Source organism: Salmo salar, chromosome ssa01 (genome assembly GCF_905237065.1).
Source record: "Salmo salar chromosome ssa01, Ssal_v3.1, whole genome shotgun sequence".
Taxonomy (NCBI): domain Eukaryota; kingdom Metazoa; phylum Chordata; class Actinopteri; order Salmoniformes; family Salmonidae; genus Salmo; species Salmo salar.
In genome coordinates, this window is record NC_059442.1 from 3,388,389 (window position 1) to 3,416,226 (window position 27,838).

The 27,838-nt window shown below is 48.5% G+C and overlaps 1 protein-coding gene across 4 annotated transcripts in view; it reads left to right on the forward strand.

The window, feature by feature from the left end:
• The window catches only part of LOC106594790 (protein numb homolog), a 115,908-nt gene that overhangs the window by 39,903 nt on the left and 48,167 nt on the right, over positions 1-27,838 (forward strand). For all 4 annotated transcript variants that reach the window (XM_045705832.1, XM_045705818.1, XM_045705870.1 and 1 more), the window contains exon 2: positions 25,920-26,055. In XM_045705832.1, coding sequence (XP_045561788.1) covers positions 25,930-26,055 — 126 coding nt within the window. In that variant the 5' untranslated portion in view covers positions 25,920-25,929. The remainder of the gene's footprint in view (positions 1-25,919; positions 26,056-27,838) is intronic.

Below are 27,838 nucleotides of genomic sequence, written 5' to 3' on the forward strand. Positions count from 1 at the left end.
AATATCTGGTTTATATTATTATATCTGTTTAGCCTTACGCTTCTTATTTTAGATGGAACATTTAAAAAAAATATATCTATTCCTTCATTTCCCAAAAATATAAACTCACCCTCTCACTTCTCTCTCCCTCCTTCCCTTCCTTTCCTCTCTCTCTCTCTCTCTCTCTCTCTCTCTCTCTCTCTCTCTCTCTCTCTCTCTCTCTCTCTCTCTCTCTCCCTCCTCTCTCTCTCTCTCTCTCTCTCTCTCTCTCTCTCTCTCTCTCTCTCTCTCTCTCTCTCTCTCTCTCTCTCTCTCTCTCTCTCTCTCTCTCTCTCACCCTCTCTCTCTCTCTCTCTCTCACCCCCCTCTCTCTCTCTCTCTCTCTCACCCTCTCTCTCTCTCTCTCTCACCCCCCTCTCTCTCTCTCTCACCCCCCCCTCTCTCTCTCTCTCTCTCTCTCTCTCACACCAACTCGTCTTGTTTATTTAGGTCATATCTTGTCTCGGCTCACTGCAGAGTTTAGGCAGGCGCTTGTCACTGCAGAGTAGGAGAGTAAAGAAAGCACAGCTTCTCTCTCTTCACTCACGCAACATGTCTGCCACAACAAATTCATGTCAACTCACAGAGGAAACCGTTTACCTTCTATAACAGTAATCTGTTTACCACTCTCATCCCTTTCTCTTCCCTTTTCAGAATCCTATTCAACTTGCGAGGCCTGGTTGACTGCAAACAGCCTGTTCTCTCTCTCTCCTCCTGCCTCTGTTCTCTCTCTCCTCCTGCCTCTGTTCTCTCTCTCCTCCTGCCTCTGTTCTCTCGCTCCTCCTGCCTCTGTTCTCTCTCTCCTCCTGCCTCTGTTCTCTCTCTCCTCCTGCCTCTGTTCTCTCTCTCCTCCTGCCTCTGTTCTCTCTCTCTCCTCCTGCCTCTGTTCTCTCTCTCCTCCTGCCTCTGTTCTCTCTCTCCTCCCGCCTCTGTTCTCTCTCTCCTCCCGCCTCTGTTCTCTCTCTCCTCCTGCCTCTGTTCTCTCTCTCCTCCTGCCTCTGTTCTCTCTCTCCTCCTGCCTCTGTTCTCTCTCTCCTCCTGCCTCTGTTCTCTCTCTCCTCCTGCCTCTGTTCTCTCTCTCCTCCTGCCTCTGTTCTCTCTCTCCTCCCGCCTCTGTTGTCTCTCTCCTCCTGCCTCTGTTCTCTCTCTCCTCCTGCCTCTGTTCTCTCTCTCCTCCCGCCTCTGTTCTCTCTCTCCTCCTGCCTCTGTTCTCTCTCTCCTCCTGCCTCTGTTCTCTCTCTCCTCCTGCCTCTGTTCTCTCTCTCCTCCTGCCTCCGTTCTCTCTCCTCCCGCCTCTGTTCTCTCTCTCTCCTCCTGCCTCTGTTGTCTCTCTCCTCCTGCCTCTGTTGTCTCTCTCCTCCTGCCTCTGTTCTCTCTCTCCTCCTGCCTCTGTTCTCTCTCTCCTCCTGCCTCTGTTCTCTCTCTCCTCCTGCCTCTGTTCTCTCTCTCCTCCTGCCTCTGTTCTCTCTCTCCTCCCGCCTCTGTTCTCTCTCTCCCCTGCCTCCGTTCTCTCTCTCTCCTCCCGCCTCTGTTCTCTCTCTCCTCCCGCCTCTGTTCTCTCTCTCCCCTGCCTCCGTTCTCTCTCTCTCCTCCTGCCTCTGTTCTCTCTCTCCTCCTGCCTCTGTTCTCTCTCTCCTCCTGCCTCTGTTCTCTCTCTCCTCCTGCCTCCGTTCTCTCTCTCCTCCTGCCTCTGTTCTCTCTCTCCTCCTGCCTCTGGTCTCTCTCTCCTCCTGCCTCTGTTCTCTCTCTGCAGTATGTGGCAGCAGCAGTGTGCATTAGTAGGGAGGAGTGCAGCACCGCACCTCCTAGTACCGCACCCCCTAGTTCCGCACCCCACATCCTAGTACCATACCCCCTAGTACCGTACCCCCTAGTACCATACCCCCTAGTTCCGCACCCCACATCCTAGTACCATACCCCCTAGTACCGTACACCCTAGTACCATACCCCCTAGTATCGCACCCACTAGTACCATACCCCCTAGTACCATACCGCACAGCGCTGCCTAGTACCGTACCCCCTAGTACCATACCCCCTAGTACCATACCCCCTAGTACCATACCCCTAGTACCGCACCCCCTAGGCCAGGCCTGTCTGTGGCAGCAGCGAGGGGAAATGTCTGATCTGCTGTGGTATGGAGGGACCAGCCAGGCCTGTCAGGATCATGTGAGGTAGCTTTACCCTGGCCCAGCCCCACCAGGGTGTTCTGGACCTGGGAAGAAGAGGGGGAGAGAGAGGTGGCTTTGGCCATGGGATGGATGGATGGATGGCTGGGTGGGGGGGGGGACACACGGCACTGCAGGAGCTGTCACAGCCCAATAGAGTTCACAGACATGAGGAGGCCTTTCTCCTCCTCTCTCCTCTTAATGAGTCCATTACTGAGGGCAAGAGCTGGGATCCCGCCAGGAGAGAGAGGGGGGGAGAGAGAGGGGAGAGAGAGAGAGAGAGAGAGAGATGAGTACTGGACCATTCTGTTAACCGCCTCTCACACCATATCATTTCAAAGGGCTTTATTATTAGTATGGGAAACGCATATTTCAAAGGGCTTTATTATTAGTATGGGAAACGCATATTTCAAAGCAAGTGAAATAAACAATCATAAAGCAACTGTTAACTCAAAGTTTTCCTTCATTTTGGGTCAATCAGTGGTTTTCTGCCACCGTGTTTCTCTGTTTAGGACCAGCGTTCCAGTTTGAGCTGTTTCTTGGTTAATCCTTTCCAATGTGTCAAGTAATTATCTTTTAGTTTTCTCAGGATTTGGGTCTAATTGTGTTGCTGTCCTGGGGCTCTGTGGGGTCTATTTGTGTTTGTGAACAGAGCCCCAGGACCAGCTTGCTTAGGGGACTCTTCTCCAGGTTCATCTCTCTGTAGGTGATGGCTTTGTCATGGAAGGTTTGGGAATCGCTTCCTTTAAGATGGTTGTAGAATTTAACAGCTTTTCTCTGGATTTAGATAATTATCGAGTTATCGTCCTAATTCTGCTCTGCATTATTTCACGTTGTACACGGAGGATATTTCTGGCAGAATTTTACATGCATCTCAATTTGGTGTTTGTCCCATTTAGTGAATTCTTGGTTGGTGAGCAGGACCCCAGACCTCACAACCATAAAGGGCAATGGGTTCTATAACTGATTCAAGAATTTTTTTGCCAGATCCTAATTAGGACGTCAAACAGTAGACCTTTGACCTCAGAGTCTAGTAGGGTGAGACCAGGTGCTGATTGATGTATAAGCTGTCCTGTCTCACCCCACAGGCCCTGTTGGAAAGCCCTGTCTCACCCCACGGCCCTGTTGGAAAGCCCTGTCTCACCCCACACGCCCTGTGGAAAGCCCTGTGTTACCCCACACGCCCTGTGGAAAGCCCTGTCTCACCCCACACGCCCTGCGGAAAGCCCTGTCTCACCCCACACGCCCTGTGGAAAGCCCTGTCTCACCCCACACGCCCTGTCTCACCCCACACGCCCTGAGGAAAGCCCTGTCTCACCCCACACGCCCTGTGGAAAGCCCTGTCTCACCCCACGGCCCTGTCTCACCCCACACGCCCTGTGGAAAGAAATCTGTGTGTTTACCAGTATTAACCGCACGCTTGTTATGTACATGGATTTTATAACGTCGTAGGTTTCCCCCCCAACACCACTTTCCATCCATTTGTATAGCAGATCCTCAGGCCAAAACTGAGGCAAAAGCATTTTTGAAATCAACAAAGCATGAGAAGACTTTGCCTTTGTTTTGGTTTGTTTGTTTGCCTATTATGGTGTGCAGGGTGAATACGTGGTCTGTCGTACAGTAATTCGTCAAAAAGCCAATTTGACATTTGCTCAGGACATTGTTTTAACTGAGGGAAATGTAGGAGTCTGTTGTTAATGATAATGCAGAGAATTTTCCCCAAGGTTGCTGTTGACTCATATCCCACGGGAGTTTATTGGGGTAGAATTTGTCTCCACTTTTGTGGATTGGGGTGATCAGTCCAAATACTGTGAATCATCCCTCAGTCACTGACCGACAAACCATGTTCATCAACCTTCACTACTAAACTGATAGAAGGGAAAGAGGAGAGAAATCCTCTGTCGGAGGGAGGGAGGGAGGGAGGGAGGGAGAGATCCTCTGTCAGCGAGAGGGAGGGAGGGAGAGATCCTCTGTCAGCGGGAGGGAGAGAGAGAGGGAGGGAGGGAGAGATCCTCTGTCAGCAGGAGGGAGGGAGGGAGGGAGAGAGGGAGAGATCCTCTGTCAGCAGGAGGGAGAGAGGGAGGGAGGGAGGGAGATCCTCTGTCAGCAGGAGGGAGAGAGGGAGAGAGGGAGGGATCCTCTGTCTGTAGGAGGGAGGGAGGGAGGGAGAGAGGGAGGGATCCTCTGTCAGCAGGAGGGAGGGAGGGAGGGAGGGAGGGAGAGATCCTCTGTCAGCAGGAGGGAGGGAGGGAGGGAGGGAGGGAGAGATCCTCTGTCAGCGGGAGGGAGGGAGAGATCCTCTGTCAGCAGGAGGGAGAGAGGGAGGGAGGGAGGGAGAGATCCTATGTCAGCGGGAGGGAGAGAGAGATCCTCTGTCAGGGTTTGAATAATCTTTTCAGGAAGGAAGAGTACAGAGAGGAGAGGGTGAGAGAGAGGAGAGGGTTGGAGAGGGTGAGAGAGAGGAGATGGTTGGAGAGGGTGAGAGAGAGGAGATGGTTGGAGAGGGTGAGAGAGAGGAGAGGGTTGGAGAGGGTGAGAGAGAGGAGAGGGTTGGAGAGGGTGAGAGAGAGGAGATGGTTGGAGAGGGTGAGAGAGAGGAGAGGGTTGGAGAGGGTGAGAGAGAGGAGATGGTTGGAGAGGGTGAGAGAGAGGAGATGGTTGGAGAGGGTGAGAGAGAGGAGAGGGTTGGAGAGGGTGAGAGAGAGGAGAGGGTTGGAGAGGGTGAGAGAGAGGAGAGGGTTGGAGAGGGTGAGAGAGAGGAGAGGGTTGGAGAGGGAGAGAGAGAGGAGATGGTTGGAGAGGGTGAGAGAGAGGAGAGGGTTGGAGAGGGTGAGAGAGAGGAGAGGGTTGGAGAGGGTGAGAGAGAGGAGAGGGTTGGAGAGGGTGAGAGAGAGGAGAGGGTTGGAGAGGGTGAGAGAGAGGAGAGGGTTGGAGAGGGTGAGAGAGAGGAGAGGGTTGGAGAGGGTGAGAGAGAGGAGAGGGTTGGAGAGGGTTGGAGAGGGTGAGAGAGAGGAGAGGGTTGGAGAGGGTGAGAGAGAGGAGAGGGTTGGAGAGGGTGAGAGAGAGGAGAGGGTTGGAGAGGGTGAGAGAGAGGAGAGGGTTGGAGAGGGTGAGAGAGAGGAGAGGGTTGGAGAGGGTGAGAGAGAGAGAGGGGACAATGGGGCACCAAAGCAGTGGTAGTTTGTCCTTTTGCTTCTAACTAACAACTCTGCAGAACTCCCTGGCTAACAATCTGTTTACTGTCAAAAAACCCAGATTACAGAGGGTGTGTTTGCAGGGCTTCCCCTTCCGTGGTGGCGAAGTTGGCGTTGGAGGCGGGGTAGTGGCCGTTAAACAGATTTTAAAGGCCCTCATGGCCGCAGAAACAAAATGTTGCTGTTTTTAAAAGATAATTTCCTGCAAATCCACACATTTTGCCATGGCTTATGTGTTCTAAATGACTAAAAACATTTATTTAAAAAAAAAAATGTATAATGTATGCCATGACATTTTTGTTATTTTTGATTGTCTAGTTTTGTTCTCAAAGATGATTGTTGTTCCTGAAATATATAGCTCCTTTATCTTCTACTTTTTAGTCGTTTACACTAAACAACTTCTTACCTAATATTTTATATATAAATATTGGGGATTTTTTTTTTATGCTCATCTTCACAAAAGCACCAGAATCGTATCGCCATCAGACCCACACAGAGTTACGTCCAATAAGACCCACACAGAGTTACGTCCAATAAGACCCACACAGAGTTACGTCCAATAAGGGAAATGGTTTGGGAACGTTGGCTGACGCGTAACGTTGGCTGACGCCGTGTAACGTTGGCTAACGTTGGCTGACGGCGTAACGTTGGCTGACGGCGTAACGTTGGCTGACGGCGTTGGCTGACGCGGCGTAACGTTGGCTGACGCGGCGTAACGTTGGCTGACGCGGCGTAACGTTGGCTGACGCGGCGTAACGTTGGCTGACGCGGCGTAACGTTGGCTGACGCGGCGTAACGTTGGCTGACGCGGCGTAACGTTGGCTGACAATCTGAGAAGCTAGTGTGCGGTGAACATAAGTATCTGTTTCGAGTCTAAACTCAGATAAGCTACAAACAATAATGTGGCCATGTAGGATTTCTATTACACGTAGTAGGAACACAAACGTCATTTGCAGTTTTGAATTTTGACGCCCAAAAAAAAGCCACAGTCCATATATATATATATATATATATATATGAAAATGATATTTGCTGCTTCACTGTAACATTTCAAATCGTTCAACTGAAATTGTTACGAGGTAACATGTTCACCGCGGACAGAAGCCTTTGTTGAACTCACCCCACAAGACATGCCACCAGAGGTCTCTTCACAATCCCCAAGTCCAGAACAGACTATGGGAGGCGCACAGTACTACATACAGCCATGACTACATAGGTAACTGATGCCAGCAGTAAAATTAGATTAAAAAAAAAACAGATTAAAAAAATACACCTTATGGAACAGCGGGGACTGTGAAGCAACACAAACACACGATAACATACTCACTATACACATGTTCACATGGAGTAGAGTAGAGGCCTGAGAGCACATTTAATATGTTGTGAAAACTGTTATTAATGTAATGTGTAACTGTCTTAATGAGTAGCTGCTGCCTTGGCAGGAACTAATGGGGATCCATAATAAACCCCAGGAAGAGTAGCTGCTGCCTTGGCAGGAACTAATGGGGATCCATAATAAACCCCAGGAAGAGTAGCTGCTGCCTTGACAGGAACTAATGGGGATCCATAATAAACCCCAGGAAGAGTAGCTGCTGCCTTGGCAGGAACTAATGGGGATCCATAATAAACCCCAGGAAGAGTAGCTGCTGCCTTGGCAGGAACTAATGGGGATCCATAATAAACCCCAGGAAGAGTAGCTGCTGCCTTGACAGGAACTAATGGGGATCCATAATAAACCCCAGGAAGAGTAGCTGCTGCCTTGGCAGGAACTAATGGGGATCCATAATAAACACCAGGAAGAGTAGCTGCTGCCTTGGCAGGAACTAATGGGGATCCATAATAAACCCCAGGAAGAGTAGCTACTGCCTTGGCAGGAACTAACGGGGATCCATAATAAACCCCAGGAAGAGTAGCTGCTGCCTTGGCAGGAACTAATGGGGATCCATAATATCAATCCAAATACCTCCGTCCTACGTAGGGGAACCATGCCTGGCATAGAAAGTCCCATCACACAGTTGGAGTGTTCCTAACTGGTGTAACATGGATGTGATACCAGGAGCTCTGGAGCCACATGAATGAAGAATTTGAGAAATGCTGTGTTCTGCTTAATCTTTTTGTACTGAGGAAAAGGAGAATCTTGTAGCTCCATCCAGTCTCAAGCTCACCCGTTTTAGAAGTGGCTGGTTTCGAGAGCAACACTTTTCCTACAGCTGCAATCCCAATTTTTTTCCGGCGTCATCAGCGCTGGGTTGGCATGGTTACGTAAAGGAGAAGAAAGACCCAGAGGGGAGAAGTGGAGGGATGGAGAGGAGTTACATAAAGCAGAGCTAGCCTAACTCACTACACACTGGACATGGTCAGAACTACAATGACCAGGGGACACAGGACATGACATGGTCAGAAGTACAATGACCAGGGGACACAGGACAGGACATGGTCAGAACTACAATGACCAGGGGACACAGGACAGGACATGGTCAGAACTACAATGACCAGGGGACACAGGACATGAAATGGTCAGAACTACAATGACCAGGGGACACAGGACATGAAATGGTCAGAACTACAATGACCAGGGGACACAGGACATGACTTGGTCAAAACTACAATGACCAGGGGACACAGGACATGACTTGGTCAAAACTACAATGACCAGGGGACACAGGACATGGTCAGAACTACAATGACCAGGGGACACAGGACATGGTCAGAACTACAATGACCAGGGGACACAGGACATGGTCAGAACTACAATGACCAGGGGACACAGGACATGGTCAGAACTACAATGACCAGGGGACACAGGACATGGTCAGAACTACAATGACCAGGGGACACAGGACAGCAGGGGGAGACAGAGGTTAAGATAGTAGGACTGAGGAGGATGGTGGAGCAGCTAGAGTAACTTAGAGAGTCTACTGGACTGAGTAGTGGTTGGAGTAGCCTAGAGAGTCTACTGGGCTGAGTAGTGGTTGGAGTAGCCTGGTGGAGTAACTCAGAGAGAGTCTACTGGACTGAGTAGTGGTTGGAGTAACCTGGTGGAGTAACTCAGAGAGAGTCTACTGGGCTGAGTAGTGGTTGGAGTAGCCTGGTGGAGTAACTCAGAGAGAGTCTACTGGACTGAGTAGTGGTTGGAGTAGCCTGGTGGAGTAACTCAGAGAGAGTCTACTGGACTGAGTAGTGGTTGGAGTAGCCTGGTGGAGTAACTCAGAGAGAGTCTACTGGACTGAGTAGTGGTTGGAGTAGCCTGGTGGAGTAACTCAGAGAGAGTCTACTGGACTGAGTAGTGGTTGGAGTAGCCTGGTGGAGTAACTCAGAGAGAGTCTACTGGGCTGAGTAGTGGTTGGAGTAGCCTGGTGGAGTAATTCAGAGAGTCTACTGGACTGAGTAGTGGTTGGAGTAGCCTGGTGGAGTAACTCAGAGAGAGTCTACTGGACTGAGTAGTGGTTGGAGTAGCCTGGTGGAGTAACTCAGAGAGAGTCTACTGGACTGAGTAGTGGTTGGAGTAGCCTGGTGGAGTAACTCAGAGAGAGTCTACTGGGCTGAGTAGTGGTTGGAGTAGCCTGGTGGAGTAATTCAGAGAGAGTCTACTGGACTGAGTAGTGGTTGGAGTAGCCTGGTGGAGTAACTCAGAGAGAGTCTACTGGACTGAGTAGTGGTTGGAGTAGCCTGGTGGAGTAACTCAGAGAGAGTCTACTGGACTGAGTAGTGGTTGGAGTAACTGGACTGCTTACTTCGGTTCATCTTCTAGAACACGCTGCGTATTATTTTAAAAGTCTATCGGTCTTTAATTTAATATCGCGTGGGGCGGCATGTGGTGGTTAGAGCAATGGGCCAGTAACCGAAAGGTTGCTGGATCGAATCCCCGAGCTGACAAGGTAAAAATCTGTCGTTCTGCCACTGAGCAAGGCAGGGGCAGAACGACAGGAGCAGTTAACTGTTAACCGCTGTTAACCCACTGTTCCCCGGGCCCTGACCAAGGCAGTTAACCCACTGTTCCCCGGGCCCTGACCAAGGCAGTTAACCCACTGTTCCCCGGGCCCTGACCAAGGCAGTTAACCCACTGTTCCCCGGGCCCTGACCAAGGCAGTTAACCCACTGTTCCCCGGGCCCTGACCATGGCAGTTAACCCACTGTTCCCCGGGCCCTGACCAAGGCAGTTAACCCACTGTCCCCGGGCCCTGACCAAGGCAGTTAACCCACTGTTCCCCGGGCCCTGACCAAGGTAGTTAACCCGCTGTCCCCGGGCCCTGACCATGGCAGTTAACCCGCTGTTCCCCGGGCGTTAAAGACGTGGATGTTGATTAAGGCAGCCCCCCTCACCTCTCTGATTCAGAGGGGAAATAAGAGTTAAGAATATCTTTACTAAATAATAAAATAAAGTAAAATGTTTTATAAAAAGTAATAACAATAACGAGGCTATATACAGGGGGTACAGGTTAGTTGAGGTAATTTGTACATGTAGGTAGGGGTGAAGTGACTGCATAGATAATAAACAGCGAGTAGCAGCAGCGTCGAAAACAAAGAGAGTGTCAATGTAAATAGTGTGGCCATGTGATAAATCTTTCAACAGGCTTATGGCTTGGGGGGTAGAAGCTGTTTATAAGCCTCTTGGACCTAGACTTGGCGCTCCGGTACCGCTTGCCTGCGGTAGCAGAGAGAACGGTCTGTGACTGGGGTGGCTAGAGTCTTGGACAGTCTTTTGTGCCTTCCTCTGACACCACCTGGTGTAGAGGTCCTGGATGGCAGGAAGCTTGGCTCCAGTGATGTACTGGGCCATTCGCATTACCCTCTGTAGTGCCTTACGGTCAGATACCGTGCAGTTGCCATACCAGGCGGTGATGCAACCGGTCAGGATGCTCTCGATGGTGCAACTGTAAAACTTTCTGAGGATCTGGGGACCCATGCCAAATCTTTTCAGTCTCCTGAGGGGTAAAAGGCATTGTCGTGCCCTCTCTATGACTTTCTTGGTGTGCTTGGACCATGATAGTTTGTTGGCGATGTGGACACCAAGGAACTTGAAGCTCTCAACCTGCTCAACTGCAGCCCTGTCGATGAGAATGGGGGCGTGTTCGGCCCTCCTTTTCCTGTAGTCCACGATAATCTCCTTTGTCTTGCTCACATTGAGGGAGTTTACAGAGGAGTATAGAGTGCAGTGATGTGTCTTATAAGGAGCATTGGCGGCAAATCTGATGGCCGAATGGTAAAGAACGTCTAGCAGCTCGAGAGCACCCTTATCTGCCAATCTATAGATTACATCTCCGTAATATAGCATGAGTAGGATGGTCCTCTGAATCAGGGTTAAATTGGCAGCTGGGGAGAAAGAAGACCGATTTACAGTACTCTTTAACCTTAGCCTCCAGCTTTGATATGTTCTGAGAGAAGGACAGTGCACCGTCTAGCCATACTCCCAACTACTTGTATGAGGTGACTACCTCAACCTCTAAACCCTCAGAGGTAGTAATCACACCTGTGGGAAGAGGGGCATTCTTCTTACCAAACCACATGACCTTTGTTTTGGAGGTGTTCAGAACAAGGTTAAGGGTAGAGAAAGCTTGTTGGACACTAAGAAAGCTTTGTTGTTGAACATAAAAGGGGCTGGATGGAACCAAAGCAAAGAAAGTAGAACTTAGTCCCCTCTCCTACCTTACCTACCTACCCACCCACGACTTACCTAACCTTAACGCCGCCTGGTGCGCTGACCAAAATACAAGGGATGGTCCGCCCAGGTCTTACCTAGTGTGCATAGACAGAGTACATACTACAGGTATATGTATGCCACTGGCCTCCCAAAGGTGCCTTCTCCTTCCCCCCTGGGAACAAATGAAACAATTTAAATAAACCAAAAAACACTAAGTCCTACGGCACACACATATCTCTGCAGGAGCGGCTACAAAATACTTCACAAATTTAGCAAACCAACACAGGACATACAAAGAAGCCCTCTCCTAACAAAGGAACATTGGCTTTTCGAGCTGCAGAAGGAGTCGGTAATTGCAGACAGCTGTATTCCCTGACGAGAGGGCGGGGTCAGAGCTCCTGTCTGCAATGGTGCTGACCAATCAGCTGCTTGGAATCCAGGAAGCCATCCTGAAACGCACAAATCCACAACAACACAGAAACTGGGGAATGTAACAGCATGTCCCAGTTTAGGTCACCTAGCAGGACAAATTCAGACTTGGTGTAAAGGGGCCAGGAGAGAGCTTAGGGCAGGTAGGGTACAGGCTGGTGCTGATGGAGGACGATACCACCCAGCAACAGACAACAAAGACCTATTTTCAAAGTTTTTAATGCTTAAAACCAGCAAATCAAATTGTTTGGAGACAGACTTGGTGGAGACAACCGAGCACTGAAGGTGATCCTTGGTAAAGATTGCCGCTCCACCACCTTTAGAAGATCTGTCTTGCTGAAAAAGGTTATAGCCAGAAAAGGTTAACATCAGTATTCAAAACACTCTTCCTTAATAATCACGTCTCAGTAATGACCAACACATCTGGATTGGAGCTGTGAACCCACACTTTCAATTGATCCATTTTAGGTAATAAGCTTCTAGTGTTAACGTGCAGAAAACCCAGGCTTTTACGAGAGCAGAAATCAGTGAAGCAGATATCAGAGCACAAGTCAGAATTGTGGCTAACAACAGGAGATGGGCCAGGGTGTACATACATATTTCCAGTTATCAGCAGTAATACAGTCAGGGCACGGCAGAGGACAGGGAGAGCTCTGCAATGTTGATTTATGACATCTGAATGTGCATCAGATGGTAAATTGTACAGCAATTTCATCAGGTAACATGAATACAATAGCAGAGGGTCTGAATACTTATTTAAATAAGCTATTTATACATTTATACAAATATTTTTATGATTTGTCATTATGGGGTAGTGTGTTTTAGATTTGATGAGGGGGGAAAAAATTATTTAATCCATTTTAGAATAAGTCTGTAACGTAACAAAATGTGGAACAAGTCAAAGGGTCTGAATACTTTCCGAAGGCGCTGTACCTCCTAGATATGGGATAGACACTCCAAAACCGTATTCCTTATGATACATTCTGTTGACTGTGATTTATGAATGCGTTATATAAAATGTTATTGGTCACATACACATGGTTAGCAGGTGTTAATGTTCACATACACATGGTTAGCAGGTGTTATTGGTCCATACACATGGTTAGCAGGTGTTATTGGTCCATACACATGGTTAGCAGGTGTTATTGGTCCATACACATGGTTAGCAGGTGTTAATGGTCCATACACATGGTTAGCAGGTGTTAATGGTCACATACACATGGTTAGCAGGTGTTATTGGTCCATACACATGGTTAGCAGGTGTTAATGGTCCATACACATGGTTAGCAGGTGTTAATGGTCCATACACATGGTTAGCAGGTGTTAATGGTCCATACACATGGTTAGCAGGTGTTATTGGTCCATACACATGGTTAGCAGGTGTTATTGGTCCATACACATGGTTAGCAGGTGTTATTGGTCCATACACATGGTTAGCAGGTGTTATTGGTCCATACACATGGTTAGCAGGTGTTATTGGTCCATACACATGGTTAGCAGGTGTTATTGTTCACATACACATGGTTAGCAGGTGTTATTGGTCCATACACATGGTTAGCAGGTGTTATTGGTCCATACACATGGTTAGCAGGTGTTATTGGTCCATACACATGGTTAGCAGGTGTTATTGGTCACATACACATGGTTAGCAGGTGTTAATGGTCACATACACATGGTTAGCAGGTGTTAATGGTCACATACACATGGTTAGCAGGTGTTAATGGTCACATACACATGGTTAGCAGGTGTTAATGGTCCATACACATGGTTAGCAGGTGTTATTGGTCCATACACATGGTTAGCAGGTGTTATTGGTCCATACACATGGTTAGCAGGTGTTAATGGTCCATACACATGGTTAGCAGGTGTTAATGTTCACATACACATGGTTAGCAGGTGTTATTGGTCCATACACATGGTTAGCAGGTGTTAATGGTCACATACACATGGTTAGCAGGTGTTATTGGTCACATACACATGGTTAGCAGGTGTTATTGGTCCATACACATGGTTAGCAGGTGTTAATGGTCACATACACATGGTTAGCAGGTGTTATTGGTCACATACACATGGTTAGCAGGTGTTATTGGTCACATACACATGGTTAGCAGGTGTTATTGGTCCATACACATGGTTAGCAGGTGTTAATGGTCCATACACATGGTTAGCAGGTGTTATTGGTCCATACACATGGTTAGCAGGTGTTAATGGTCACATACACATGGTTAGCAGGTGTTATGGGTCCATACACATGGTTAGCAGGTGTTAATGGTCCATACACATGGTTAGCAGGTGTTAATGTTCACATACACATGGTTAGCAGGTGTTATTGGTCACATACACATGGTTAGCAGGTGTTATTGGTCCATACACATGGTTAGCAGGTGTTATTGGTCACATACACATGGTTAGCAGGTGTTAGTGTGAGTGTAGCGAAGTGCTTGTGCTTCTAGTTCCGACAGTGCAGTAATATCTAACAAGTAATCTACCAATTCCCCAACAACTACCTTATACACACAAATCTAAAGGGATGGAATGAAAACATGTACATATAAGTATATGGATGAGCGATGGCCGGGCGGCATAGGCAAGATGCAGTAGATGGTGTAAAATAGTGTTTTCTATGGGATTTATTAGTAAAGGACAAATTCAATATTTTTTCAAATCATTTTTTAAATATTTTTTTATACCTTAAAGGCGTACTAAAATTCCAAATCACATAGCTAAATGATCCATACATGGTACAACCCTTTTAAAGCTATTCCTTATGTCTGTTTAGAACTGAATAAATCCCTTGATTTAGTTTGCGGGGAAGAGAGAAAGATATCACTTGTTTGGAAAGCGAGAGGGAGGCAGAGGGAGAGGAAGAGAGACTTGCTTTGGGGAAGACTTTTGGCCCAGCTGAGTCCCGGTGTGAGTCGTTAGACCCAGTAGCATCATTCTCTGAGCCTCGGTGTGAGTCGTCAGACCCAGTAGCATCATTCTCTGAGCCTCGGTGTGAGTCGTCAGACCCAGTAGCATCATTCTCTGAGCCTCGGTGTGAGTCGTCAGACCCAGTAGCATCATTCTCTGAGCCTCGGTGTGAGTCGTCAGACCCAGTAGCATCATTCTCTGAGCCCCGGTGTGAGTCGTTAGACCCAGTAGCATCATTCTCTGAGCCCCGGTGTGAGTCGTTAGACCCAGTAGCATCATTCTCTGAGCCCCGGTGTGAGTCGTTAGACCCAGTAGCATCATTCTCTGAGCCCCGGTGTGAGTCGTTAGACCCAGTAGCATCATTCTCTGAGCCTCTGTGTGAGTCGTTAGACCCAGTAGCATCATTCTCTGAGCCTCGGTGTGAGTCGTTAGACCCAGTAGCATCATTCTCTGGGCCTCGGTGTGAGTCGTTAGACCCAGTAGCATCATTCTCTGGGCCCCGGTGTGAGTCGTTAGACCCAGTAGCATCATTCTCTGAGCCTCGGTGTGAGTCGTTAGACCCAGTAGCATCATTCTCTGAGCCCCGGTGTGAGGCGTAGAGAGAGTGTGGGAGAGGCGTAGAGAGAGTGTGGGAGAGGGGAAATGATACGATATGAATGGGTGGTACTCCACAAAGAGGTAGGAAACGTTCTGGGGCAAGGGAACAGTGGTGGAGCAGGGGAAGGGAACAGTGGTGGAGCAGGGGAAGGGAACAGTGGTGGAGCAGGGGAAGGGAACAGTGGTGGAGCAGGGGAAGGGAACAGTGGTGGAGCAGGGGAAGGGAACAGTGGTGGAGCAGGGGAAGGGAACAGTGGTGGAGCAGGGGAAGGGAACAGTGGTGGAGCAGGGCACAGTGGTGGAGCAGGGGAAGGGCACAGTGGTGGAGCAGGGGAAGGGAACAGTGGTGGAGCAGGGGAAGGGAACAGTGGTGGAGCAGGGGAAGGGAACAGTGGTGGAGCAGGGGAAGGGAACAGTGGTGGAGCAGGGGAAGGGAATTCGATCCAGCAACCTTTTGGTTACTAGTCCAACGCTCTAACCACTAGGCTACCTGCCACCCCAACGCTCTAACCACTAGGCTACCTGCCGGCCCAACGCTCTAACCACTAGGCTACCTGCTGGCCCAATGCTCTAACCACTAGGCTACCTGCCGCCCCTCCACTCTAACCACTAGGCTACCTGCCGCCCCTCCACTCTAACCACTAGGCTACCTGCTGGCCCAACGCTCTAACCACTAGGCTACCTGCTGGCCCAACGCTCTAACCACTAGGCTACCTGCCACCCCTCCACTCTAACCACTAGGCTCCCTGCTGGCCCAACGCTCTAACCACTAGGCTACCTGCTGGCCCAACGCTCTAACCACTAGGCTACCTGCTGGCCCAACGCTCTAACCACTAGGCTACCTGCCGGCCCAACGCTCTAACCACTAGGCTACCTGCCACCCCAACGCTCTAACCACTAGGCTACCTGCTGGCCCAACGCTCTAACCACTAGGCTACCTGCTGGCCCAACGCTCTAACCACTAGGCTACCTGCCTCCCCTACACTCTAACCACTAGGCTACCTGCCTCCCCTCCACTCTAACCACTAGGCTACCTGCCGGCCCAACGCTCTAACCACTGGGCTACCTGCCGCCCCTACACTCTAACCACTAGGCTACCTGCCTCCCCTACACTCTAACCACTAGGCTACCTGCCTCCCCTACACTCTAACCACTAGGCTACCTGCCGTCCCTCCACTCTAACCACTAGGCTACCTGCCGTCCCTCCACTCTAACCACTAGGCTACCTGCAGCCCCTTCACTCTAACCACTAGGCTACCTGCCTCCCCTACACTCTAACCACTAGGCTACCTGCCGCCCCAAACTAGCCTACCTGGTTAAATAAAGGTGAAATAAAAGAATATACTTAAGTATATTTAAAACCAAATACTTTTAGACTTTTACTCAAGTAGTAGTTTTACTGGTTGATCTTCATTTTTACTTGAGTCATTCTCTATTAAGGTATCTTTACTTTTACTCAAGTATGACAACTGGGTACTTTTTCCTCTACTGCTATTACTACGTCTCTGTGTGTTGCACCACCAGTCTCCTTCCACAACAGTCCCTGCCGGATCTTTTGATCTTTCTATGTCACATGAGACGGTTGCTTTGTCACGGAGTGTGGCGGCTAACAGGCATTGTGACCCATCTGAGCTTGAGGATGTGCTTCAGATTCAGGAGAAACCACAGTGGGTCCAGCACACTGCAGGACTCTCTCCATAGACACAACAAGTAATTCCTCTCTGTCTCTCTCTGTCTCTCTCTGTCTCTCTCTGTCTCTCTCTGTCTACCTCTCTGTCTGTCTGTCTGTCTGTCTGTCTGTCTGTCTGTCTGTCTGTCTGTCTGTCTGTCTGTCTGTCTGTCTGTCTGTCTGTCTGTCTGTCTGTCTGTCTGTCTGTCTGTCTGTCTGTCTGTCTGTCTGTCTGTCTGTCTCTCACCGTCTCTCTCTCTCTCTCTCTGACCTACGATCTCTCTCTCTCTGACCTACGATCTCTCTCTCTCTCCAGACACAACAGAACACCGAATACCTCTCTGTCTTGTTTCTCTACCAGACTTCAGTCACCACCTCAGAGGAATTATTTTAACACTCTCGTCAACTGATGTGTTGCTTTGGGCTGCCTGGTCTCTTGTCATAAACACAGAAGCCCTAAGAGTATAGACTGTATTAGCACGGGGACTGACCTTTACAGCACTATGGGTGTGTGTGGCTGTCCTGTGGTAATCTGATGTTAACCTCTATGGGCTAGGTTGCCAGTTGAATCCTGTGGCGCATTATTCAAATACCTTAGATATGCTATTACTTCAATTTTTCAAAAATATGACTATTTTACACCATTTTAAAGACAAGACTCTCGTTAATCTAACCACACTGTCCGATTTCAAAAAGGCTTTACAACGAAAGCAAAACATTAGATTATGTCAGCAGAGTACCCAGCCAGAAATAATCAGACACCCATTTTTCAAGCTAGCATATAATGTCACAAAAACCCAAACCACAGCTAAATGCAGCACTAACCTTTGATGATCTTCATCAGATGACACTCCTAGGACATTATGTTATACAATACATGCATGTTTTGTTCAATCAAGTTCATATTTATATCAAAAACCAGCTTTTTACATTAGCATGTGACTAGCATGTGACTAGCATTCCCACCGAACACTGCCGGTGAATTTACTAAATTACTCACGATAAACGTTCACAAAAAGCATAACAATTATTTTAAGAATTATAGATACAGAACTCCTCTATGCACTCGATATGTCCGATTTTAAAATAGCTTTTCGGTGAAAGCACATTTTGCAATATTCTCAGTAGATAGCCCGGCATCACAGGGCTAGCTATTTAGACACCCAGCAAGTTTAGCACTCATCAAAGTCAGATTTACTATAAGAAAAATGTTATTACCTTTGTTGTCTTCATCAGAATGTAGTCCCAGGACTTCTACTTCAATAACAAATGTTGGTTTGGTCCAAAATAATCCATAGTTATATCCAAATAGCGGCGTTTTGTTCGTGCGTTCTAGACACTATCCGAAAGGGTAAATAAGGGTGGCGAGCATGGCGCAATTCGTGACAAAAAAATTCTAAATATTCCATTACTGTACTTCGAAGCATGTCAACCGCTGTTTAAAATACATTTTTATGCCATTTTTCTCATAAAAATAATATTCCGACCGGGAATCTGCTTTTAGGTAAACAGACAAAGGAAAATAAAGCATTCGGTCGAAGCGGGCACGCGCCTAAGCCCATAGTACTCTGAGTGGCCACTTGCCAAAAGCGATAAAGTGTTTCAGCCAGAGCCTGCCTCGATATCGTTCAGCTTTTTCCCGGGCTCTGAGACCCTATGGAAGCCGTAGGAAGTGTCACGTTATTGCACAGATCCTGAGTCTTCAATAAAAAGAGGCAAGATGAAACACTACTTCTCAGACAGGCCACTTCCTGCTTGAAATCTTCTCAGGTTTTGGCCTGCCATAGGAGTTCTGTTATACTCACAGACACCATTCAAACAGTTTTAGAAACCTTAGGGTGTTTTCTATCCAAAGCCAATAATTATATGCATATTCTAGTTACTGGGCAGGAGTAGTAACCAGATTAAATCGGGTACGTTTTTTATCCAGCCGTGTCAATACTGCCCCCTAGCCCTAACAGGTTAACCCTTTGATAGCAGCATTAGTCCTACAGTTAGACTGATGAATAGAAATGACAATACATCCCCTAGTGAGTTGATGAATGAAATCTGTCTGGGATGAATTTGCATGGAATCAGCAGTCCTCTACTCTCTTCTGGGTCTCCCTGCAGTGGTAACTACTGTGACACACAAAATACAGAGACCGTGTGTGTGTGTGTGTGTGTGTGTGTGTGTGTGTGTGTGTGTGTGTGTGTGTGTGTGTGTGTGTGTGTGTGTGTGTGTGTGTGTGTGTGTGTGTGTGTGTGTGTGTGTGTGTGTGTGTGTGCCGTGCCGTGCCCGTGCATTTGGAAAGTATTCAGACCCCTTGACTTTTTCCATATTTTGTTACGTTACAGCCTTATTCTAAAATGGATTAAATATTTTTTCCCCCCACGTCAATCTACACACAATAACCCATAATGACATCACAATACCCCATAATGACAATGCAAAAACAGGTTTTTAGAAATGTTTGCAAATGTTTTAATAAAAAAAAAAAAAAACTGAAATGATCACATTTACATAAGTATTCAGACCCTTTACTCAGTACTTTGTTTTAGCACCTTTGACAGCGATTACAGCGTCCAGTCTTCTTGGGTATGACACTACAACCTTGGCACACCTGTATTTAGGGAGTTCATCCCATTCTTCTCTGTAGATCCTCTCAAGCTCTGTCAGGTTGGATGGGGAGCGTCGCTGCACAGCTATTTTCAGGTCTCTCCAGAGATGTTAGATCTGGTTCAAGTCCGGGCTCTGGCTGGGCCACTCAAGGACATTCAGAGCCTCTCCTGCGTTGTCTTGGCTGTGTGCTTAGAGTCGTTGTCCTGTTGGAAGGTGAACCTTCACCCCAGTCTGAGGTTCTGAGCGCTCTGGAGCAGGTTTTCATCAAGGATCTCTCTGTACTTGGCTCCGTTCATCTTTCCCTCAATCCTGACTAGTCTCCCAGTCCCTGTCCACTGAAAAACATCCCCACAGCATGATGCTGCCACCACCATGCTTCACCGTAGGGATGATGCCAGGTCATTGTGGGGTATTGAGTCATTATGGGTTGTCTATTTTGTGAAGTGCACCAGTCCCTCCTGCAGCAAAGCACCCCCACAACATGATGCTGCCACCCCCGTGCTTCACGGTTGGGATGGTGTTCTTCAGCTTGCAAGCCTCCCCATTTTCCCTCCAAACATAACAATGGTCATTATGGCCATACAGTTCTATTTTTGTTTCATCAGACCAGAGGACATTTCTCCAAAAAGTACGATCTTTGTCCCCATGTGCAGTTGCAAACCGTAGTCTGGCTTTTTTATGGCGGTTTTGGAGCAGTGGCTTCTTCCTTGCTGAGAGGCCTTTCAGGTTATGTCGATATAGGACTCGTTTTACTGTGGATATAGATACTTTTGTACCTGTTTCCTCCAGCATCTTCACAAGGTCCTTTGCTGTTGTTCTGGGATTGATTTGCACTTTTCGCACCAAAGTACGTTCATCTCTAGGAGACAGAACGCGTCTCCTTCCTGAGCGGTATGACGGCTGCGTGGTCCCATGGTGTTTATACTTGTGTACTATTGTTTGTACAGATGAATGTGGTACCTTCAGGCATTTGGAAATTGCTCCCATGGATGAACCAGACTTGTGGAGGTCTACAATTTTGTTTCTGAGGTCTTGGCTGATTTCTTTTGATTTTCCCATGATGTCAAGCAAAGAGGCACTGAGTTTGAAGGTAGGCCTTGAAATACATCCACAGGTACACCTCCAATTGACTCAAATGATGTCAATTAGCCTATCAGAAGCTTTTAAAGCCATGACGTCCTTTTCTGGTATCTTCCAAGCTGTTTAAAATCACAGTCAACTTAGTGTATGTAAACTTCTGACCCACTGGAATTGTGATCCAGTGAATTATAAGTGAAATAATCTGTCTGTAAACAGTTGTTGGAAAAATGACTTGTGTCATGCACAAAGTAGATGTCCTAACCGACTTGCCAAAACTATAGTTTGTTAACTAGAAATTTGTGGAGTGGTTGAAAAACGAGTTTTAATGACTCCAACCTAAGTGTATGTAAACATCCGACTTCAACTGTAAATACACACACGACTATATATTACTTCAGTTATTTCAAGGCTATAGCCTACAAAGAAATACATTGTTAAGCATTTGCTTGTGCGAAACACTAGGCTGGCAGGAACATTAAACTACATTATGTTCTAAGAAATCATTATAATCTATAAATTGGGTATCTAGGAGGTGACTGACTTTAGAATTGAAATACAAATTCAATTTTAAAAAAATGACTTGAAACACGAGTTTGGCCAGAGTGTGGCTTCAGGCTCATGCGACGGAAGAATACTCTCTCCAGGATGATCAACACGCTGCTCTTACCAGGCAGGGCAGACATGTGGAGGAGGGTTTTTTTTCTTCAGAAATAACCCTATTAAAACTAAAAGTTCCCTGAGAGGTTCATACAGGCCTGTTGTTTCGATAATAGAACCAAAACCAACAGAGATCTGATTTTTTTTTTTTAGTTTATAAATACTTTGCTACATTGATACAGTTATCGCCCCACCTCCTTTCCTTTCTGTTAACATGTGTTCGTACTAAGTACACCGTCGTGCTTTCAGGATAGGTGTCTTTTCGGATTCCACAGTGATTCTTTAGTTGTGGACACTACATCACCACACTCCCTCTCTTGCTCTTTGTCCTCCTCAGTCTTTTGTAAGTCACCTTGATTTAGCAGCTGTGTGTTTTATCAGTTTCTTTATGAAAATATTTAGTGAACTCCGTGACATTTTTAGATAAAGCAAGGGGCTATATCAGCACACAAGTAGACTACAAATGCATGCTGGGACGGCCGCGCCCAGAGCTCGTAACGTGAGTGGTGCTGGAGATGAAATTGGAGCGGGCGAGAAGGCTGACATTCCAGTCTTTGGGAATCACGCTCCAGTCAAATTGGGCACGCTCCGCTCCATCTCCTCTCCAGCTCCATCTCAGCTCCTCTCCAGCTCCGCTCCATCTCCTCTCCAGCTCCATCTCCTCTCCAGCTCCTCTCCAGCTCCATCTCCTCTCCAGCTCCGCTCCATCTCCTCTCCAGCTCCATCTCCTCTCCAGCTCCTCTCCAGCTCCAGCTCCTCTCCAGCTCCGCTCCATCTCCTCTCCAGCTCCATCTCAGCTCCTCTCCAGCTCCATCTCCTCTCCAGCTCCTCTCCAGCTCCATCTCCTCTCCAGCTCCGCTCCATCTCTCTCTCCAGCTCCATCTCTCTCTCCAGCTCTCTCTCCAGCTCCAGCTCCTCTCCAGCTCCGCTCCATCTCCTCTCCAGCTCCATCTCAGCTCCTCTCCAGTCTCCATCTCCGCTCCGCTCCATCTCCTCTCCAGCTCCATCTACTCTCCATCTCCGCTCCATCTCCTCTCCAGCTCCGCTCCATCTCCTCTCCATCTCCTCTCCAGCTCCATCTCCTCTCCAGCTCCTCTCCAGCTCCATCTACTCTCCAGCTCCATCTCCGCTCCATCTCCTCTCCAGCTCCGCTCCATCTCCTCTCCAGCTCCTCTCCAGCTCCATCTCCTCTCCAGCTCCGCTCCATCTACTCTCCAGCTCCATCTCCTCTCCAGCTCCTCTCCAGCTCCATCTCCTCTCCAGCTCCTCTCCAGCTCCATCTCCTCTCCATCTCCGCTCCATCTCCTCTCCAGCTCCGCTCCATCTCCTCTCCAGCTCCATCTCCTCTCCATCTCCTCTCCAGCTCCATCTCCTCTCCATCTACTCTCCAGCTCCATCTCCTCTCCATCTCCTCTCCAGCTCCATCTCCTCTCCATCTACTCTCCAGCTCCATCTCCGCTCCATCTACTCTCCAGCTCCATCTCCTCTCCAGCTCCGCTCCATCTCCGCTCCTCTCCAGCTCCATCTCCTCTCCAGCTCCCTCTCCAGCTCCATCTCCTCTCCATCTACTCTCCAGCTCCATCTCCGCTCCATCTCCTCTCCAGCTCCATCTCCTCTCCATCTCCTCTCCATCTCCTCTCCAGCTCCATCTCCTCTCCATCTCCTCTCCAGCTCCATCTCCTCTCCATCTCCGCTCCATCTCCTCTCCAGCTCCATCTCCTCTCCATCTCCATCTCAGCTCCTCTCCAGCTCCATCTCCTCTCCATCTACTCTCCAGCTCCATCTCCTCTCCATCTCCTCTCCAGCTCCATCTCCTCTCCATCTACTCTCCAGCTCCATCTCCGCTCCATCTCCTCTCCAGCTCCATCTCCGCTCCATCTCCGCTCCTCTCCAGCTCCATCTCCTCTCCAGCTCCGCTCCATCTCCGCTCCTCTCCAGCTCCATCTCCTCTCCAGCTCCGCTCCATCTCCGCTCCTCTCCAGCTCCATCTCCTCTCCAGCTCCATCTCCTCTCCATCTCCTCTCCAGCTCCATCTCCTCTCCATCTACTCTCCAGCTCCATCTCCGCTCCATCTCCTCTCCAGCTCCATCTCCGCTCCATCTCCGCTCCGCTCCATCTCCTCTCCAGCTCCATCTCAGCTCCATCTCAGCTCCTCTCCAGCTCCATCTCAGCTCCTCTCCAGCTCCATCTCAGCTCCTCTCCAGCTCCGCTCCACTCCAGCTCATTAGACCAGAAGCATTAAAACCATGAGGAGTGTTGGTTAACATCAGATTCATCAGAGGATTTCAGAGGACACTTTTTATTCAACCTTGTTGACAATCAGAGTCCGATTCTAGGTTCAGGTCACCCAGAAGACATTCTGTCAACTGTTCCTCTAATCCTGGTACGACAGACAAGCTGCTGCAGACAGACTGTTACAAGACAGACAGGCTTCCCTGTCCAGGCCTCAGGCCCTGGTACGACAGACAGGCTTCCCTGTCCAGGCCTCAGGCCCTGGTATGACAGACAGCCTATCCTGTCCAGGCCTCAGGCCCTGGTACGACAGACAGCCTATCCTGTCCAGGCCTCAGGCCCTGGTATGACAGACAGCCTATCCTGTCCAGGCCTCAGGCCCTGGTACGACAGACAGCCTATCCTGTCCAGGCCTCAGGCCCTGGTACGACAGACAGCCTATCCTGTCCAGGCCTCAGGCCCTGGTACGACAGACAGCCTATCCTGTCCAGGCCTCAGGCCCTGGTACGACAGACAGCCTATCCTGTCCAGGCCTCAGGCCCTGGTACGACAGACAGCCTATCCTGTCCAGGCCTCAGGCCCTGGTACGACAGACAGCCTATCCTGTCCAGGCCTCAGGCCCTGGTACGACAGACAGCCTATCCTGTCCAGGCCTCAGGCCCTGGTACGACAGACAGCCTATCCTGTCCAGGCCTCAGGCCCTCTGTAAGTGACTGACTGACTTTCCCACAAGAGAACACACCCACTGGGTTGTTGGGTGTTGTCTTGTCTACTCAGAGCTCTTTCTACTTTTTTATATTTGCTGGCATCCTCTCACACCTATCTCTCTCTATCTCTCTCTATCTCTCTCTATCTCTCTCTATCTCTCTCTATCTCTCTCTCTACATCTCTCTCTCTCTCTCTCTATCTCTCTCTATCTCTCTCTATCTCTCTCTCTACATCTCTCTCTCTCTCTCTCTCTCTCTCTCTCTACATCTCTCTCTACATCTCTCTCTCTACATCTCTCTCTCTACATCTCTCTCTCTACATCTCTCTCTCTACATCTCTCTCTCTACATCTCTCTCTACATCTCTCTCTCTACATCTCTCTCTCTACATCTCTCTCTCTACATCTCTCTCTCTACACATCTCACTCTCTACACCTCTCTCCATCTCTCTCCACCTCTCTCTCTCTACATCTCTTTCTCTCTCTCTCTCTACATCTCTCTCTCTCTCTACATCTCTCTCTCTCTCTACATCTCTCTCTCTCTCTACATCTCTTTCTCTCTCTCTACATCTCTCTCTCTCTACATCTCTCTCTACATCTCTCTCTACATCTCTCTCTACATCTCTCTCTACATCTCTCTCTCTACATCTCTCTCTACATCTCTCTCTCTACATCTCTCTCTCTACATCTCTCTCTACATCTCTCTCTCTACATCTCTCTCTCTACATCTCTCTCTCTACATCTCTCTCTCTACATCTCTCTCTCTACATCTCTCTCTCTACACCTCTCTCTCTACACCTCTCTCTCTACACATCTCTCTCTCTACACATCTCTCTCTCTACACATCTCTCTCTACACCTCTCTCTACATCTCTCTCTCTACACATCTCTCTCTCTACACATCTCTCTCTCTCTACATCTCTCTCTACACCTCTCTCTACATCTCTCTCTACACATCTCTCTCTCTACACATCTCTCTCTCTACACATCTCTCTCTCTACACATCTCTCTCTCTACACATCTCTCTCTCTACACATCTCTCTCTCTACACATCTCTCTCTCTACACATCTCTCTCTCTCTCTCTCTCTCTCTACACCCCTCTCTTTCTCTACACCCCTCTCTCTCTCTCTCTCTCTCTACACCTCTCTCTCGTTCAAAAGGCTTAATTGGCATGGGAAACATATGTTTACATTGTCAATGTAATAAACAAAAATGGAAATGAACACGGGAAACATTAGCTAACATCACCAGTGTGATATTATTGGCTACGTACGGTGTTGTAACAATGTGCAAATAGTTCATGCACCAAAGGGAAGATAAATAACTAGATAAATACAGGTTGTTTTTACAATGGTGTTTGTGTTCCACTGGTTTCTCTTTTCTCATGGCAACGGACCACACATCTTGCTGTTGTCACGGCACACTGCAGTATTTCACCTAATAGATATGGGAGTTTATCAATGTTGGATTTGTTTTCAAATTCTTTGTGTGGTCTCTCCTCTCCCCTCCTCTCCCCTCCTCTCCTCTCCTCTCCTCTCCTCTCCTCTCCTCTCCTCTCCTCTCCTCTCCTCTCCTCTCCTCTCCCTCCTCTCCCCTCCTCTCCTCTCCTCTCCTCTCCTCTCCTCTCCTCTCCTCTCCTCTCCTCTCCTCTCCTCTCCTCTCCTCTCCTCTCCTCTCCTCTCCTCTCCTCTCCTCTCCTCTCCTCTCCTCTCCTCTCCTCTCCTCTCCTCTCCTCTCCTCTCCTCTCCTCTCCTCTCCTCTCCTCTCCTCTCCTCTCCTCTCCCCTCCTCTCCCCTCCCCTCCTCTCCACTCCACTCCTCTCTTCTCTTCTCTTCTCCTCTCCTCTCCTCCATCTCTCCTCTCCTCCATCTCTCCTCTCCTCTCCTCTCCTCTCCTCTCCTCTCCTCTCCTCTCCTCTCCTCTCCTCTCCTCTCCTCTCCTCTCCTCTCCTCTCCCCTCCTCTCTTCTCCTCTCCTCTCCTCTCCTCTCCTCTCCCCTCCCCTCCCCTCTCCTCTCAGGAGGTCCAGGATGAATAAGCTACGGCAGAGTTTCAGACGGAAGAAAGACGTGTATGTTCCTGAGTCCAGCCGACCGCACCAGTGGCAGACGGACGAAGAGGCGGTCCGCGGCGGAAAGTGCAGCTTCGGAGTCAAGGTGACTCCCACACACACACTAATACACACACACACTAATACACACACACACTAATACACACACACACTAATACACACACTAATACACACACACACACTAATACACACACACACTAATACACACACACACTAATACACACACACTAATACACACACACACTAATACACACACACACACACACACACTAATACACACACACACTAATACACACACACACTAATACACACACACACTAATACACACACACTAATACACACACACTAATACACACACACACTAATACACACACACTAATACACACTAATACACACACACACTAATACACACACACTAATACACACTAATACACACACACACACACACACACACACTAATACACACACACACACACATTAATACACACACATTAATACACACACACACACACTAATACACACACACACACACTAATACACACACACTAATACACACACACATTAATACACACACACACACATTAATACATACATTAATACACACATACACACACACACACATTAATACACACACACACACATTAATACACACACACACACATTAATACACACCCACATACACACATTAATACACACACACATTAATACATACACACACAGAGCAGAGCCTTTGCTCTAATAGCCTTATTGTTGAGGAAAAATACACAGAGCGGTCTGCTCTATACACTTATCTGACGCTACCACCTAACAAACACACAGGAGTTGTTCTGTATCGAGCCCGCTCAACTAACAACTCACACACAGAGGGTGGAGGTCACCTAACAACTCACACACAGAGCAGAGCCTGTCAACGGTCTGCTCTCATTCATCACTGGAGCCTGGTCACTTTTAGGAGAGAGAGAGTTGGAGGGGGGAGGGAGTGTTGGAGGGAGTGTTGGGGGGAGTGTTGGAGGGAGTGTTGGAGGGAGTGTTGGAGGGGGGAGGGAGTGTTGGAGGGAGTGTTGGGGGGAGTGTTGGAGGGAGTGTTGGAGGGGGAGGGAGTGTTGGAGGGGGGAGGGAGTGTTGGAGGGAGTGTTGGGGGGAGTGTTGGAGGGAGTGTTGGAGGGGGGAGTGTTGGAGGGAGTGTTGGGGGGAGTGTTGGAGGGAGTGTTGGAGGGGGGAGTGTTGGAGGGAGTGTTGGAGTGTTGGAGGGGAGGCAGGGGGAGTGTTGGAGGCAGGGGGAGTGTTGGAGGCAGGGGGAGTGTTCGAGGCGGAGGGAGTGTTGGAGGGGGAGGGAGGGGGGGGGAGTGTTGGAGGGAGTGTTGGAGGGGAGTGTTGGAGTGGAGCTGCTATTTAGACATAGTTGACCTTGCGTCTTATTTCTGTTTCTCACCAACTGTGCCAATGCAACCTACCATGATAATACTGTATACTATCTCCCTCAACCTACCATGATAATACTGTATACTATCTCCCTCAACCTACCATGATAATACTGTATACTATCTCCCTCAACCTACCATGATAATACTGTATACTATCTCCCTCAACCTACCATGATAATACTGTATACTTTCCTCAACCTACCATGATAATACTGTATACTATCTCCCTCAACCTACCATGATAATACTGTATACTATCTCCCTCAACCTACCATGATAATACTGTATACTCTCTCCCTCAACCTACCATGATAATACTGTATACTCTCTCCCTCCCTCAACCTACCATGATAATACTGTATACTATCTCCCTCAACCTACCATGATAATACTGTATACTCTCTCCCTCCCTCAACCTACCATGATAATACTGTATACTCCCTC